The sequence below is a fragment of the Chelonoidis abingdonii genome, chromosome 2 (assembly GCF_003597395.2).
Source record: "Chelonoidis abingdonii isolate Lonesome George chromosome 2, CheloAbing_2.0, whole genome shotgun sequence".
NCBI classification, from domain to species: domain Eukaryota; kingdom Metazoa; phylum Chordata; order Testudines; family Testudinidae; genus Chelonoidis; species Chelonoidis abingdonii.
Window position 1 is genome coordinate 134,994,503 of NC_133770.1, and position 14,300 is coordinate 135,008,802.

Consider the following 14,300-nt stretch of genomic DNA (forward strand, 5'->3'; position numbering starts at 1 on the left):
CCCCCCCCAACTCCTTCCCACCCCCAATACCCATCTACTCGCTTCCTGCCAGACCTGGAACCTATCCTCTAGGTGCCTCCTTCCAGCCTCTTGGCTCTCCAGCAGCTGTCCCCCAGCTATTCCCTGGCATGCTGCGGTGGACCCTGGGCAGAGCCCCCAGGCAGGGAGGGAGCCCTTTGTAACCCATTCTCACACACTATATGGGCCCCTGCTTGGAGATTTTATTACAAGTGAAAAATAGCCACAGATGGGAATTTATTGATGAATAAATCTCTATTTCTGTAATAATGCAGTGGCTGTGGTGCACAGAAACTGCTCCAGAGGGATGTGCTCTGCACAGCAATGAGACTTACCTTTATCATAGGCGGGGTGTGGAAGCTGGGGGGTGGGGATTGGCTTCCATTGCTGAATCAGTGCCTGGTGGAGAACTGGTGCCTGGAGGGGATCAACACGTGGGCAGGGGGAAGTGGCACCAATTGGGGAATCAGCAGCCAGGGTGGATCTGTACCCAGGGGTTTTGGTGTCTGCTGGGGAATCAGTGCCCAGTGGGAACTGGCACCTGTGTGGGATTTGGCAGAAATTGGAGCTCAATGCTTTGGAACAGATCTTGCCATGGCTGTTATTTTGACAGTCCCTTTCAATGTATTCCTGTCCTGCTGGAGGCACGCTGTAGGGCCTTGGATACTGATCATCCTATAGACAGGCCCCACAGGGGGATGGCCTCCACTCCCCCAGAGGAGGTTCTCTAGGACCCCACAGCCTGCTCCTCACCATGCCAGTTCTCCACTCTCCAGGGGCAGTTGACGTAGTGCAGGGCCCCGCTGACAGGGCTACGCTGGGCAGGATCCAGGACCAACAGGCTCCGCAGCATGCGAGTGGCCTCAGCCGTCAGGCGCCTCCAATGGCGTGGTAGGTCCTCATCCAGGCCTGACTCCTGCCACAGCATGAAGTCCTCAAAGAAGGGGTCAGCTGGCAAGCTTTGCTCCCAGGGGAAGTAGCCGGTCAGCAGGCAGAAGAGCATCACACCAAAGGCCCAGGCATCCAGGCTGGCATCAATGGGCAGGCCCTGGGCACTGGTGGTGTTGCTTAGCTCTGGAGCGGTGTAGGGGATCACCCCAGCCACCAGCTTGAGCCGGGTGCCCTTGGGCCGGGTGAGCCCAAAGTCGGTCAGCTTGATACGCCGGCACTCAGGGTCGAAGAGCAGCACGTTCTCGGGCTTGACGTCTCGATACACCAGCCCCCGGCTGTGGATGAACTCCAGGGCACTCACCAGCTGCTTGGCACACTGCTTAGCAGCTGCCTCAGGGATCCCATCCTGGGCAGTGACAAAGAGAGGAGATGTTGCAACCCGCAGCACCATGGCAGCCTCACCAGCCAAACGTGCACCCGCCAGCTTTGCATTCGGGGACACTCTGGCACTTCGAATGTTGGAGATGGAGGTTCTCTGGGTACAGTCATTCCCTGCAACCTGGGGCTGGAGAGGAAGGTGGCGCCCCTAGTGGGGCAATGCCCATTCCCTGGGCAGGGCCCATTCCCTCCCCTCCTCAGCCACCCATCCCACAAGCTGGGGCTGGATAAGAGCTCGTGCCCCCTAATGGGGAAAGCCCCATCCCGACACCCCCTAAGCCAACTAGTCTCCCACAGACTGGCCAGATGGGTGCTAGTGCCTCCTACAGGAGAAGGCCCCATGTCTCGTTCCCTTTCCTGGCACTCACCCGTGGTTTGATGATGGAGATGAGGTCTCTGTGCAGCGCTGGCTCATAGAGAAAGCCGTAGTGCTGGCTGGACTCAATGGCAATGCCAAACATGCCGATAATGGCAGGGTGGGTGGCGAGGGAAAGCGCCACGCAGTACTCATACAGGAAGGTGTGCAGCTTGGTGTGAGCTTTAGGCAGCAGCTTGAGAGCCATGGGGGTCCCTGAGGATGCAGGAGAGAGGTTAGGCTCCCCTTGAAAAGCTGCTCACACCATGGCCAGACAGACAGGGTACTGGGCAGCCATGGGGCATGGAACCGTGGAACTCACAGCCACAGGGAATCTCCAGCCAGATCCTGAGGGCAGGTGTTCACTGTAGGAGCTGGTTAAGAGGAATGGCCATTCTGAGCATGGGCCCAGCCAGCTGCACGCTGGGTGCGTAGGGTCTGACCTGGGGCAGCAGGGGGTGGGTGATACTAGATTAGATGGACCCATTTGGTCTGATCTGGAGCAGAGAGAGGGAGGGATTCCAGGTTAGATGGGACCATTGGCCTTTTACCCAGGGCAGTAGGAGAGAGGATCTGAGGGTCAGAGAGAGCAGAGTTTGGGTGGTGTGCGGGTCCAAGATGAGGGCAGCTCCTTACCTCTCTGCCTGTGTGTCACCAGCACCACATGGCCATACTTGCCCCTGCCCAGCTCCCGGATGACCTGGTAGTGCTCAGCCACCTCGGTGCGCACCAGGCTCTGGGCCGTGATTTCCAGCATCTCGTCCAGCACGGCCAGTGCTGCTGCTCCTGGGCACTGGGCCATCACTGAGTCCTGCAGAGACACCACAGGCTGAGCCACGGCAGCTCCCACTGGACAGAGAGAGCCAGACCTGGCACCTTACACACCACTCCATCCCTAGGTGCTCTATGGGAGCCTGGGGCCTGCAGGGAGTGGTGCCTAGCCCGGCACCTAGGCGATGGTGCCCTGGCTGCTCGGCAGCCTTCTGCACTGCAGGCACAAAGTGACAGGCAAGGGGAGAACTGGCTTGGTGACCTGATCCCCCTTTGTTTGTCCTGGGCAAGGGGCTGGTTAGCATTGGGTGGAATCAGCACTGTCCAGAGGGAACCCAGCTGAGACTCCCGTTCATTTCATACAGGCCAAGGAAATGTTGCCTCTGGTGGGAGGAGGGACTGCTGCCAGGAACAGCCCTCCCAAACCTCCCCAACCCAGCTCTGTGAGTGGAGGGCAGGATCAGCACCTTGTGAGGCTGTACCATCACCGCTGCACATGGCAAGAGGCTTAAATGTGCCAGCCTCATTCTCCATCCCAGGTGCGGGATCCCTCTGGCTCAGAATAAGGCTTGGAGCTGAGTCAGAGCCCTTCCAGCAGCCCTTCTAGCTGCTTCTGGAGAGACCAGACCCCACCTAATGGGGGAGCGGACAGATTATCCCATGGACAGGGCGCTCACTGTGTTCTGTGTTTGGAAGCCACCAACTCCCCCCCCAGAGCCGCAGTGTGTAGATGTGGCTAGGCGTTGCATGCTGTGTATAGTATTTGGGGGAAATCCCCCAAACCCTGCCCATGTGGATGCTTCCTATTGCAGATGCTGTGTAAGAGCCAAAGTCACAGCAGCCCTACAGAGTGCCTCTCATGTGCTGCCAGCCCGTGCGCTGCAGGGATCCTGCCAGAGGCTGAGTGGATAAAGGGGTGAGGCCTGACCCCTCAGCACACCTGAGAGATCTGTAAAGCCTGGCACTGCACAGCCTCTGGCTGTGAGGAATGGCCACCTGCCCGGACATGGCTCCTGAGGCATCCGCACTTGGATCCAGTGACTGCTCTCTTTCTGCTCAGGACACACTCAGGGGTGCCTGGAACTAGTGCTGGGGGTAGAAGTGATTTTTTTTTTTTTTTGGTTTATTGACAATTTCAAGCTCAAAAATCTAAACATTTAAATTTGTGCAGTTTGTTTTTCAAAACACAACTCTGAAACTGACGAATTCTCAACATTCTCAATGTTTCAATGTTGCTGAATCTGCATTTTTTACTGAAAAAATTTTTGGTACAAAAATGTCCCCCAGCTCTCCTGGGGACTCTAGCTGGGCGTGGCAGCACCAAACATTCCTTGGCGGCCAGCCCCATCTGCGCACTGAACAGAGCACCCTCCTGCCCAGCTGGGAAGATTGTGGCACCACCCTGATCTGCAGCTCCACACTCGTCCCTCCCTGTCAGCTGTACCATTCAGGGTCCCTGGTGCCTCCAGACTTGGAGCAGGCAGAGCCCTCTCAGAAGCACTGCACTTTCCTTCTGACTCTGACCCCTGGAGCCTGGGCATCTCAGACCCATTTTACAGGGAGTGGCGGGGATAGGGGGGAGCAATAACCAACTCATGAGACCCTCCCACGCCCAGAGACCAGGAATTGATCCCTTCTGATTGGGGGTGCCCTCACCTGGTACTGCTTAGCCCTTGCCAGGCCCTACTGGGGGGCCCTGGTGGTAACACTGAGCAGCGCAGGTTCCAGAGAGCCATAGAGTCTGTCCATGTCCAGCAGCCTCTTTTTAGTTATGGCAGCTAAGCTCTGGTTCTGCTCTACCCTAGGGCCCTAGACCATCTATCTGTCCCATGCTGTCATCCTGAGCTTCACTGGTTTCTGCCAGCCTGATTCCAGCAGCCAGGGCAAACCACACTGGGTGGATGGAGTCATTCTGGATTTACAGTGGTGGGAATCAGGGCAGAGCCCAGCCCCTCAAGTCCATTGAACCCAAACTCTCAACTGATTATTTCTGACTTGTGTGATCTGAAGTTTGGATGTCATTGTATAGTGATTAGATGCCCTTCACCAATCTATCATCTAATCTATCCAGTGTCAAATGACATCAGAGGGTTACATACACACCTTAAGGGTTTGTGGGATTGGGCCCTTACTGCCTCAGGGACAGGGCCTGCAGCATCAGGCCTGTAGCTTGCCCAGCCTCTACCAGAGCAGTTCTCCTCCAGAGTTGCTGGGCCTGCTTCTGGCGGTTCTCCTGTCATCAGCTCTAGAGGGGCAGTGCCACTCTTGCCTGGGGTCACAGGGTTAGGGTTTAGCCTAGTGCTCTTTGCCTTGGTGAGGGGTGAGTAGAACCAGAGTCAGGTTGCAGCTGGCGGCCTCCCAGTGTGGCTCTGTGCACTCTGATGTGGGTCTGTGCCAGGCGCTGGGCAGGTAACACTGTTACCCTCTGTGGCACCTGCCACGCCAGCAAGCACAAGCTGCAATTTGCAGAGCACATGGTGCAATGACTAGAGCTGAGGATGAGGACCCCAGAGTCCTAGCCAGGGCTTATCTCCCCTCAGCTGAACTGGAATTGGGGAAAGGCTGGATCCTTTATGAATCCATCCCTTCTCCCCATTCCCCCTCTGGGCTGTATCCTAACCCCCCTGGAGACGCTGCTGCCAGTTGTCAGCACAGGAGACCCTCCTCCCCCTGAATATTCTCCAGTTTACAGCAGCACTTGCTGCATGGAGCCCTGAACTGCTGGGACTGACAGTGAGGACCTGACCCTACAGCAGGACCCTACCCATTTGCCTGCTGATCCTTACATGTAGGCCTTTGGGGGGGTGGGGGGCAGATGAAAGCTGATTGCTTGTGCAGCACAGCCTGAGCCCGCATCACTGCAGCCACCCCTCAGAGTCCAACTAACTTTACCCACCCACTGTGCTGTGGGGAGGAATTCTTCCCCAAACACCATCCTGGAGAAGCACTATGTTACCATATCCCTGGTGCACCCACCTCCCACACTGCCCCTCTGCTTCTCCTTGCCCTGTGCATGCCTCTGTCTGCTTTCCCCATAGCCTGGCAGGTCACCTGCCCTTCCCTGCTCATACACTGCGTTGCTCTCTTTTCAGCTGATCACTAGCGATGCTATTATTATTGATAATACAGCTAATGCTTACGTGGAAGGCTGTGTGATTAGAGCACAAGGGCTGGGAGTCAGGGCTCCTATCCCCAGCTTTGGGAGAGGAGTGTGATCTAGTGGGTTAGAACAGGGTCATAGGGAGCCACACTCCTGGGATCTAGCCCACCTCTCTTCCTTGGGCAGGTTAGGGGTTGAGGTAGTACATGAGGATGGGAGATGGTCTGGCTGTGTTGCCCTTGGAACTGTATTAAATATAATCACTGCATATGCTGAATCACCTGATAGACAGCTGCAATTCAGCTCCTTCCTGAACAAAAAATAGGCGCTATACCTATTGGGTTTCAGACAAACAATTATGATTGGTTACTGTTAGTTACTGTAGGTCCTGAGTACATCTCACACTCCATGCACCTACAGATCTGTCCAACTCTGACTTGTTTGGAGAGCAGTACCAGGTTTACAGTGGCACCAATGGCACAGTTGTGCTAGGCCCACACGCTGAAGGGGCCCATTATGGTTGCCAAGCAGGAGTACCGGAAGCTCCCTAGAAGTGGAGGGACCACCTGTGCCCAGACTGTGGCCCCATCCCCCTGCTGCACCCCTACTTTGCCCTGAGGCCCTGCCCCTGCTTGGCCTCTTCCCCCCAAGGCCCTGCCCACTGCTCTCTCTTTGCCCCCCCCCCCCGTTGCTCACCCTTACGGTAGGAAAAAAATAGGAGGGCTAAAAATGAGGGGCCATGGCCCTCTGCCCCACCCCCATTCTAGTGCCCCTGTTGCCAAGTGTCCGGTTTTCGCCAGGAAAGTCCAGTTAAAAAGCAGACCTGGCAATGTCTGGTCAGTACTGCTGACCAGACACTAAAAATCTGACTACAGGAGTAACTGCAATCAGCCTCCCCGCCAGGAGGGCAGGAAAAGCAGTTGCTGTTGCCTGAAGTAGCTGCAGCTCAGCTGGAGAAAGAGAGAACTGGCTCCTGAAGACCCAGCTCCGGCAGAGAGAGGTAGGTACAGGTTCCATACCACCCAGAGGAGGATCTTGTCCACTCCCCTCCTGTTCCATTGTGCTTGCCCCCAGCCCCTGCCTTGCTTCGGGGACTGACCTCCCCTCCTCTCTTTTACAATCGTTCACCAGGGAGGCCCACACATGTTCGGCGCCAAGCCCATCTGGAGAGCACTAGCTGGTGCAGCAGTGGTTGGGAAGAAGAGGGAGGATATAAAATGCAAGCCAAGGTCACTCCAGGAAAATCCCCCATTCTTAGAAAATGCTCCTGAGAATCTGTGCATAGGAGAGAGGCCATGGGAATACAAAGTCTCAGCCAGTACCCTCACCCCACAGTTATCGCCAGAGAAATCTACTCTTGGGTAGGTAACATTGTCCTTGTACTTTTACTAGGCTGATTGGCACATGAGTGTCAAAAAAGGGGCACTCCATGCATTCCAGGAGCCAAAGTTAGACAGAGCCATGTAATGATCTCGCTGAGACAGAATTATGTAACCATACATTCATATAGCCATAGATTTTAAAGCCAGAAGGGTCCATGTAGTCTAACCTCTTGTGTATCACAGGCCATAGAATTTCACACTTTCATACAGTTACCTGTGTCAAGCTCTATAACTTGTCTGGCTAAAACATATCTTCCAGGGAGACAAGGTGAGTGAGGTAATATCTTCTATTGGACCAACTTCCAAGAGACAAGTTTTCGAGGCACAAAAAGATCTTCTCCAGGTCTGGGAAAGGTACTCTGTCTAGATCTACACTTAAAATGCTACAGCTACACAGCTGCAGCACTGCAGCCACACACCACTGTAGTGCTTCAGCATAGACGCTACCTATGCCAATGGGAAGGGTTCTCCCATTAACATAAGTAGTCCACCTCCCAAAGAGGTGGTAGCTAGGTCAAAGGATGAATTTTTCTGTCAGCCTAGTGTCATCTGCAACCAGAGTTAAGTTGGTTTAACTACACTGCCATGGGGTGTGGCTTTTCACCCCTGTGCAACATAGTTAAGACAACCTAATGTTATGGTGTAGACCAGGCCTCAAAGTGTTACAGCTATATACAAAGTGGAACAAATTGTTTAGCATAAGTAGTTAACACATATTCTAAGGGCCCATTCAAGATGAAGGGGCCCATTAAACACTCCTGCAGTCATATGACAAAAAAGGGGAGGGGCATAAATCCAATGTTGTAATGAGCCATAAATCCAGTGTCTTTATTAAAACCATGATTTTTAGTGTCTAACAAAGTCATGAATTTAAGTTCCCAGGCTCATCTTGTGAAGGTGTTGTGCAGGTTTCCTTTAAGGACGAGGACCAAGAGATCAGACATGGAGTGATCCTTTTGTGAAAAGTGTTCACCCACAGGTGATATGGTGTGTGTTTGCCTTTTATCATCCAGAAATGTGTACAGTCTTAATCTAAAGACTTCAAGAGATGGACAATTCACCACTTCCCTTTTTTTGTTCGGTTCAACAGTGAATCACCCTCACTGTCAAAAATTTGTGTCTTATTTCCAGTTTGAATTTGTCTGGCTTCAGCTTCCAGGAGCTGGTTCTTGTGATGTCTTTCTATGCTAGATTAACAAGTCCTTTAGTATCCTATATTTTTTCTCCATGGAGGTGTTTGTACACTGTAATCAACTCACTTCTTGGTCTTCCTTTTGATAAATTAAACAGATTGGGCTCTTTAAGTCTTTCACTCGAAGGGCTTGTCTACACTTCAAACAGTACAGCAGCACAGCTGTGCCACTGCAGCTGCACAGCTGTAAACACTACCAAAGCTGACGGGAGGGGTTCCCCCATTAGCATATATAATCCACCTCCCTGAGAGGCAACAGCTAGGTTGAGAGAAGATTTCTTCCATTGACCTAGTACTGTCTATATAGGGACTTAGGTCAGCTTAACAATGCCCCTCAGCGGTGTGGATTTTTCAGACCAACGTAGTTAAACCAATCTAATTTTCTAGTGTAGAGGAGGCCTAAGGCATCTTCTCCAATCCACAAACCATTTTTTGTGGCTCTTTTACCCTCTCCAGTTTTTCAACATCCTAATTAAAATGTTGAAACCAGAACTGGATGCAGTATTCCTGTGTTGGTCTCACCAATGCCAGATACAGATCACCTCCCTATTCCTACACCCTACTGCCTTATTTATACATCCAAAGATTTCATTAGCCCTTTCTCCCACAGCATTGCATTGGGAGCTCATGCTAAACTACTTGTCCATTATGATCCCCTAAGTCATTTTAAGAGTCACTGCTTTTCAGGATACACTCCCCAATTCTGTAGGCATGGCCTGCATTCCTTGTTCCTAGGGTTATAACTTTGCATTTGGCTGTATTAAAATACAGCTGAGTGAATAATTGATTTTGGGGTTCAGGAGCCAAACTATAAAAATCTAAAAAATAATTATCTGTTCAGTTTGAACCAAAACTGAGGGGGTTTTGGTTTTTCCCATCAAAACAAAAAAAAAAGGGAGAGGGTCAGTTTTGTTTGAACCAAACATTTCTTTTGACTCCAAATTTTTTTTTCCATTTTTTCATTTTGTTATGGATCATTTTTAGATGTGTTTCACCCTCTTTAGTGTTTTGTTTTTTAAATAGCTAAATTTAAAACAAAACACTGTTTCAGAATGAATCAAAATGAAACATTTTCTTTTCTGGCCAAAACTACTCACCAACTTCAGCCTAAATTCACAACTAGTTTTGATGCCCTCAAAATGCATTTTTTGTGGTGACTGTACCACTCACCAAAATTGTTTTGTCCAACTCTATATTTAAAAACATTTTGTTTGAACTGGCCCAATTTATCAAGTGATCCAGACTGCGCTGTATTGCTGCCCTATGCTTGTTTTTTCACTCTGCCAATCCTTGTATCACTCACAAATTTTATTAACAGTGATTTTATATTTACCTCCAGATCACTGATAAAAATATTGAATAATCACTCACAAATTTTATTAACAGTGATTTTATATTTACCTCCAGATCACTGATAAAAATATTGAATAGTGTCGGGCCTAGTACCAATTTCTGTGGAACCCTACTGGAAACACCCCCATTCCATGATGGTTCCCCACTGATAACTATTCATACAAATTCAACATGACACTGATACAAATTCAATATGGCACACATTAAATGGATTAAAAACTGGCTAACCGATATGTCTCAAAAAGTAATACTAAAGGGGGAGTCGTTATTGAGAGGGTCATTTGCAGTGAGATGCTGTAAGGATCAGTTCTTGACCCTACGCTATTTAACATTTTAACAGTGACCTGCAAGCAAACTTCAAAGTATTACTGATAAAGATTGCAGATGACACAAGGATTGGGGGAGCAGTAAATGAAAAGACAGGTCACTGATACAGAGCTATCTGAATCGCTTGGTAAGCTGGGTACAAGCAAACAGTAAGTGTTTTAATATGGCCAGATGTAAAGTCATACATCTAGGAACGAAGAATGTAGGCTATATTTACAGGATGGAGGACTCTATCCTGGGAAACAGTGACTCTGAAAAAAACTTAGGGATCATGGTGGATAAACAACTAAACATGAGCTTCCAGTGCAACACTGTGCCCTAAGGGCTAATTCAGTCCTTGGCTGTGTAAACAAGGGAATCTAGAGCAGACTGGAGAGGTTATATTACTTCTGTGTTTGGCACAGGTCTGACCACTACTGGGCTACCATTTCCAGTTCTGGTGTCCACAGTTCAAGAAGTATGTTGATATACTGGAGAGGGCTCAGAAAAGTTCGACTATAATAAAAGGATTAGAATACTTGCCTTACAGTGATATACTTAAAGAACTCAGTCTGTTTAGTTTATCAAAGAGAAAGTTAGCAGTGACTTGATTATAGACTGTAAGTACCTATATGGGGAACTATTTGATAATGAGTTCTTCAGTTTAGCTGACAAAGGCATAAAACGATCCAATGACTGGAAGCTGAAGCTAGACAAATTCAGACTCAAAATAAGGTGTACTTTTTTTAACAGTGAGGGTAGTTAACCACTGTAACAATTTAACAAGGGTCATGGTGGATTCTCCAACACTAGCAATTTTAAAATCAAGACTGAAAGATTTTTTCAAAGATGTGCTCTAGTTCAAACAGGAACTAATTCAGGGAAGTTCTAGGGGGAATCAAACTAGATGATTACAGTGGTCTCTTCTGGCCTAATAATCTATCTTTGGCTTTTTAAAATCAGTCAGCAAACCAGTTCTTAATCTCCCTGGGCAGAACCATGTAATAATCTCACTGGAACAAAGCTGTGTAACATTTTCACCCAGACCGAGCCGTATAACAATCTCACCAGACAAAACTACGTAACAATCTTACCGGACAAAACCATCTAACGATCTCTCTAGGATAGAATTGTGTAACAATTTCACCAGGACAGAGCTGTTAAATTATCTCACCAGGCAGAACTGCATAATGATCTCACCGGATAAAGCCATGTAACAATCTCACCATTGATCAGATAGCACTGGTTGCCAGATGTCTGGAACTTCTGGGCTCCATGTTGTGCAGTGCATTATCCCTGCTTTCTGGTGCTGGTTTTGGGGATACCTAGTCATACCTCTTTGTGTGCGTATCCTTTGTCTTTGACAGTGACTGGACTGCATGACCCCCACTCCCCTGCCTGCCCCAAGCCTCTCACCTTCTCCAGCAGCACAGTATTGACTGCTGCAGGCTGTCCTGCTTCTCCTTGTTTCTGCTGCAGGGCTCAGCTCAGTCTGTGCTGCGCAGCTGGAGGGGCTTTCAGACATTACAGGGCTAAGCGTGACGCTCCGCCCCCTCCCCATATTTCTGGCCCTGGAGGACTTGCTACTTCTGCTCTGAAGGTGACAGCAGAGGGGAGGTGTCTCATGTATTATCTCTGTGATAAGGCACATGGAAAGGAGGGTGATACAGGGTCCTCTGCCCTCACAGCGCTTGGAATGGGGCTACTGCTGCCCATGGAGTCTTAATCCCATGAACCTCAGGGATGCTCTGGGTTGAGAGGGCATCTGCAGTTTGGGGCTCGATCAGTGGAATTGGGGACTGTGCCTTTAAGGGTTAAGCTTTCCTGGCAAGGCGCTGTGAAGCGCTTGTTGTGCACAGCTAGTTGCAAACTGGAACCTGACACAGAACAAAGCAGAGCTCTTACAGGCTCTGTTGTAGCGCTGTAGTGTGAACATTTATTATAGAGACAGGAGGGATTCTTCCCTCGCTGTAGTAAATCCACCTCTCCAAGCGGCAGTAGCTAAGTCAATGGAAGAATTCTTTCTGTCACTAAAGTGGTGTCTACACCAGGGCTCAGGTTGGCTTAACTACTTCGCACAAGGCGTGAAATTTTTCAGGGCCCTGAGTGATGTAGTTAAACTGACCTAATTGTGTAGTTAGACCAGGCCTGAGTAATCACTGGACAGCACATCAGCTCCCTTTCATATCCCTCCTCAAACCCCCACCCGGCCCTGCCCCCTGCCCTCAGTGATGCTGCAGAGACAGTGATTTTGTGCATGGTCATTGCTGTGGGACACTGCCCAAAGAAAGGACCTTCTGGAGCCACACCCCCTGTGGAAGAGCACAGCACCACTCTCCAGAACGGCACCATGGCTGCTGAGCAGCAAAAGACCCTTTGGTCACAGTTATCTGCCTTGGGGAGCCCCAGGAGCTGAAAGTGGCAGGGGCCTACGTCACCACAGTGGGGCCAGTGGGCCCAACCAATTCACATCAACAATTGTGTCTGCTGGTGCCACAGGGAAGATAGCAACCCCCAATGGCAGCTGCACTGACCTGCCCAGGGGTATGCCCTATAGCTGCAGCCAGCTGGCCCCTGTGCAGAGGTTGTCTCCTTGGCCAGGGCTCAGCTGTTTTCTCCTCATCATGGACTTGTAGGAAGAGAGAGAATCTGCTCTCAGTGATGACACTGACCTAACCCAAATCACAGCACTTGACTCTGGGTCAGGGGTCTGTGTTTTGGAGCAGATGGTCAGTGCTGCTTGTGTGCTGTTTAGCTGGTGATTGTGAGGCCTGTGTATGTGCAGCTGCATCTCTAGCATGGGGTGAGTGCTGTGGCTCTCACATGGCATTTGAGTGCTCTGCTCCCTGTTCTGCATGACCAGAGCAGCACAGATGACCTGCCCGAGCTCAGCTCTCACTGCCACAGCTCTGGGATCCCTGTGAAGGGAGCGCTATCTGGGGCAGAATCTGTCCCTCACCATGGAGAGCCGGGAGGCCTCTGCAAGCACAAGTGCCCAGGGCTCTGGGGTTGCTCTGCTCCAGCACAGGGACTGAGCCTTCTGTGTGCTGCCCACAGGGAGGGATATTTCACCAAGGGCCTGGCACTGGGTGCCCTGCCTGATAGGAAGGCAGTGAAGAGAGACTCACGTGGCCTGTTATGGACCCACAATCCCTTGGGGAACCAGCCTCATCCCCTGTGCCTCACAGTCAGGTCAGGAAAGCAGAGGGCAAGAGGAGCACAGTCCATCAGGATCAGGGCTTTGCCCCTGCACCTGGGCAAGAGAAGGACGCTGAGTGCTGTGGTTGAGTGACTGGTGCAGCAAAGATCCTGTGGCAGCTGGGGCTGATGAGGACAGCTCCCTCTCCACATCCCATGCCTGAAGGCTGCTTGGGCCCACCCGTGTGATGGGGAAAGGCCTTCAACATGGAAACTGGGGAGCTCCTGTGCTGGTGGGACCTGAGCACCACAGCAAAAGGATGGGGGTCCTGGGGCTGGCTGGCTGGGTGTCTGAGAGCCACATGCTGGGTTAGCTGGTAGGGAGGTGCCCTGATGGGCTGCCTGATTTCATTGTACACAGGCCCTGCCAGCTCCCTAACAACCCAGTCATAATATACACATGGGGAAACTGAGGCACAGAGAAGGTAAGAACAATATGGCTTCTGATTGTGGATGCCTCCATTTTTAAGATGCAAGTCAGAGGCCACTGTTGAACACTGGCCTTGGGGCATGTTCAAAGTCACACAGTGATTAAGGGACAAAACCAGCAACAGAACCCAAGAGTCCTGATCCCTCCTCTTCTTCCCCTTCCCCCTTGGTGCTCTAACCACTAAACAACACTCCCGTCACAGTGCTGGGGATAGAGCCCAGGAGTCCTCCCTCCCAGGCCTCCTCCTCTAACCACTAGAGATCACTTCCCTCCCAAAGCTGGAGATAGAATCCAGGCATCCTGACTCCTTCCCCTCCCCTCCTCCCGCACCCTCTAAACCACACACCTCTTCCAGAGCTGCAGATAGAACCCAGGCATCCTGACTCCCATTTCATAACTGACTTTTTAACAACACGCTTTCCCGTGTCCTGTTCCCTTCCCGGAACGAATGTGACTCTCGCCTTGTGTTTGACTCAGGGACAAGGCAGCTGCCATAGCCTCAGCTGGGTCTGTGTCCCACCAGCAAGCAGCTTCCTCTGGCTTCAGCCCCCATGGCTGAAGGATCCCTTCCACTCACAGGGACCCAGCCCACTGCTAATTCCTTCCTGGCAGCTGGCAATGGCTGTGGAGGGGAAGCAGCCTCACTCAGCCCAGAGTGAGGAGTGTCACTGTACTGCAGGGTAGAGCTGGATGCACGGCATCCTGCACTGCAGCCATGACTTTGGGCGGTGCGCAAGCATGACACACTGCGGCTGATGGCCAGAGGGCTCCCACCGGCAGAGGAACTCTCATGGCGAAGGCACTGCTCCAGCCCAATGCTGGTGCCACTCAGAGCAGGGGAGACCCCAGCTCAGCAGCTCCTGGAG

At 51.2% G+C, this 14,300-nt stretch overlaps 1 protein-coding gene across 1 annotated transcript; it reads right to left on the minus strand.

Annotated features, from left to right (window-relative positions):
* Positions 1-358: 358 nt before the first annotated feature.
* Positions 359-11,331, minus strand: LOC116827311 (serine/threonine-protein kinase SBK2-like). The gene is given in 5 exon segments (XM_032784724.2): positions 359-1,315; positions 1,716-1,918; positions 2,339-2,513; positions 11,223-11,270; positions 11,272-11,331. Coding segments are annotated over 5 exon segments (1,056 nt in total). The 3' UTR covers positions 359-745.
* Between the last annotated feature and the right edge of the window lie 2,969 nt (positions 11,332-14,300).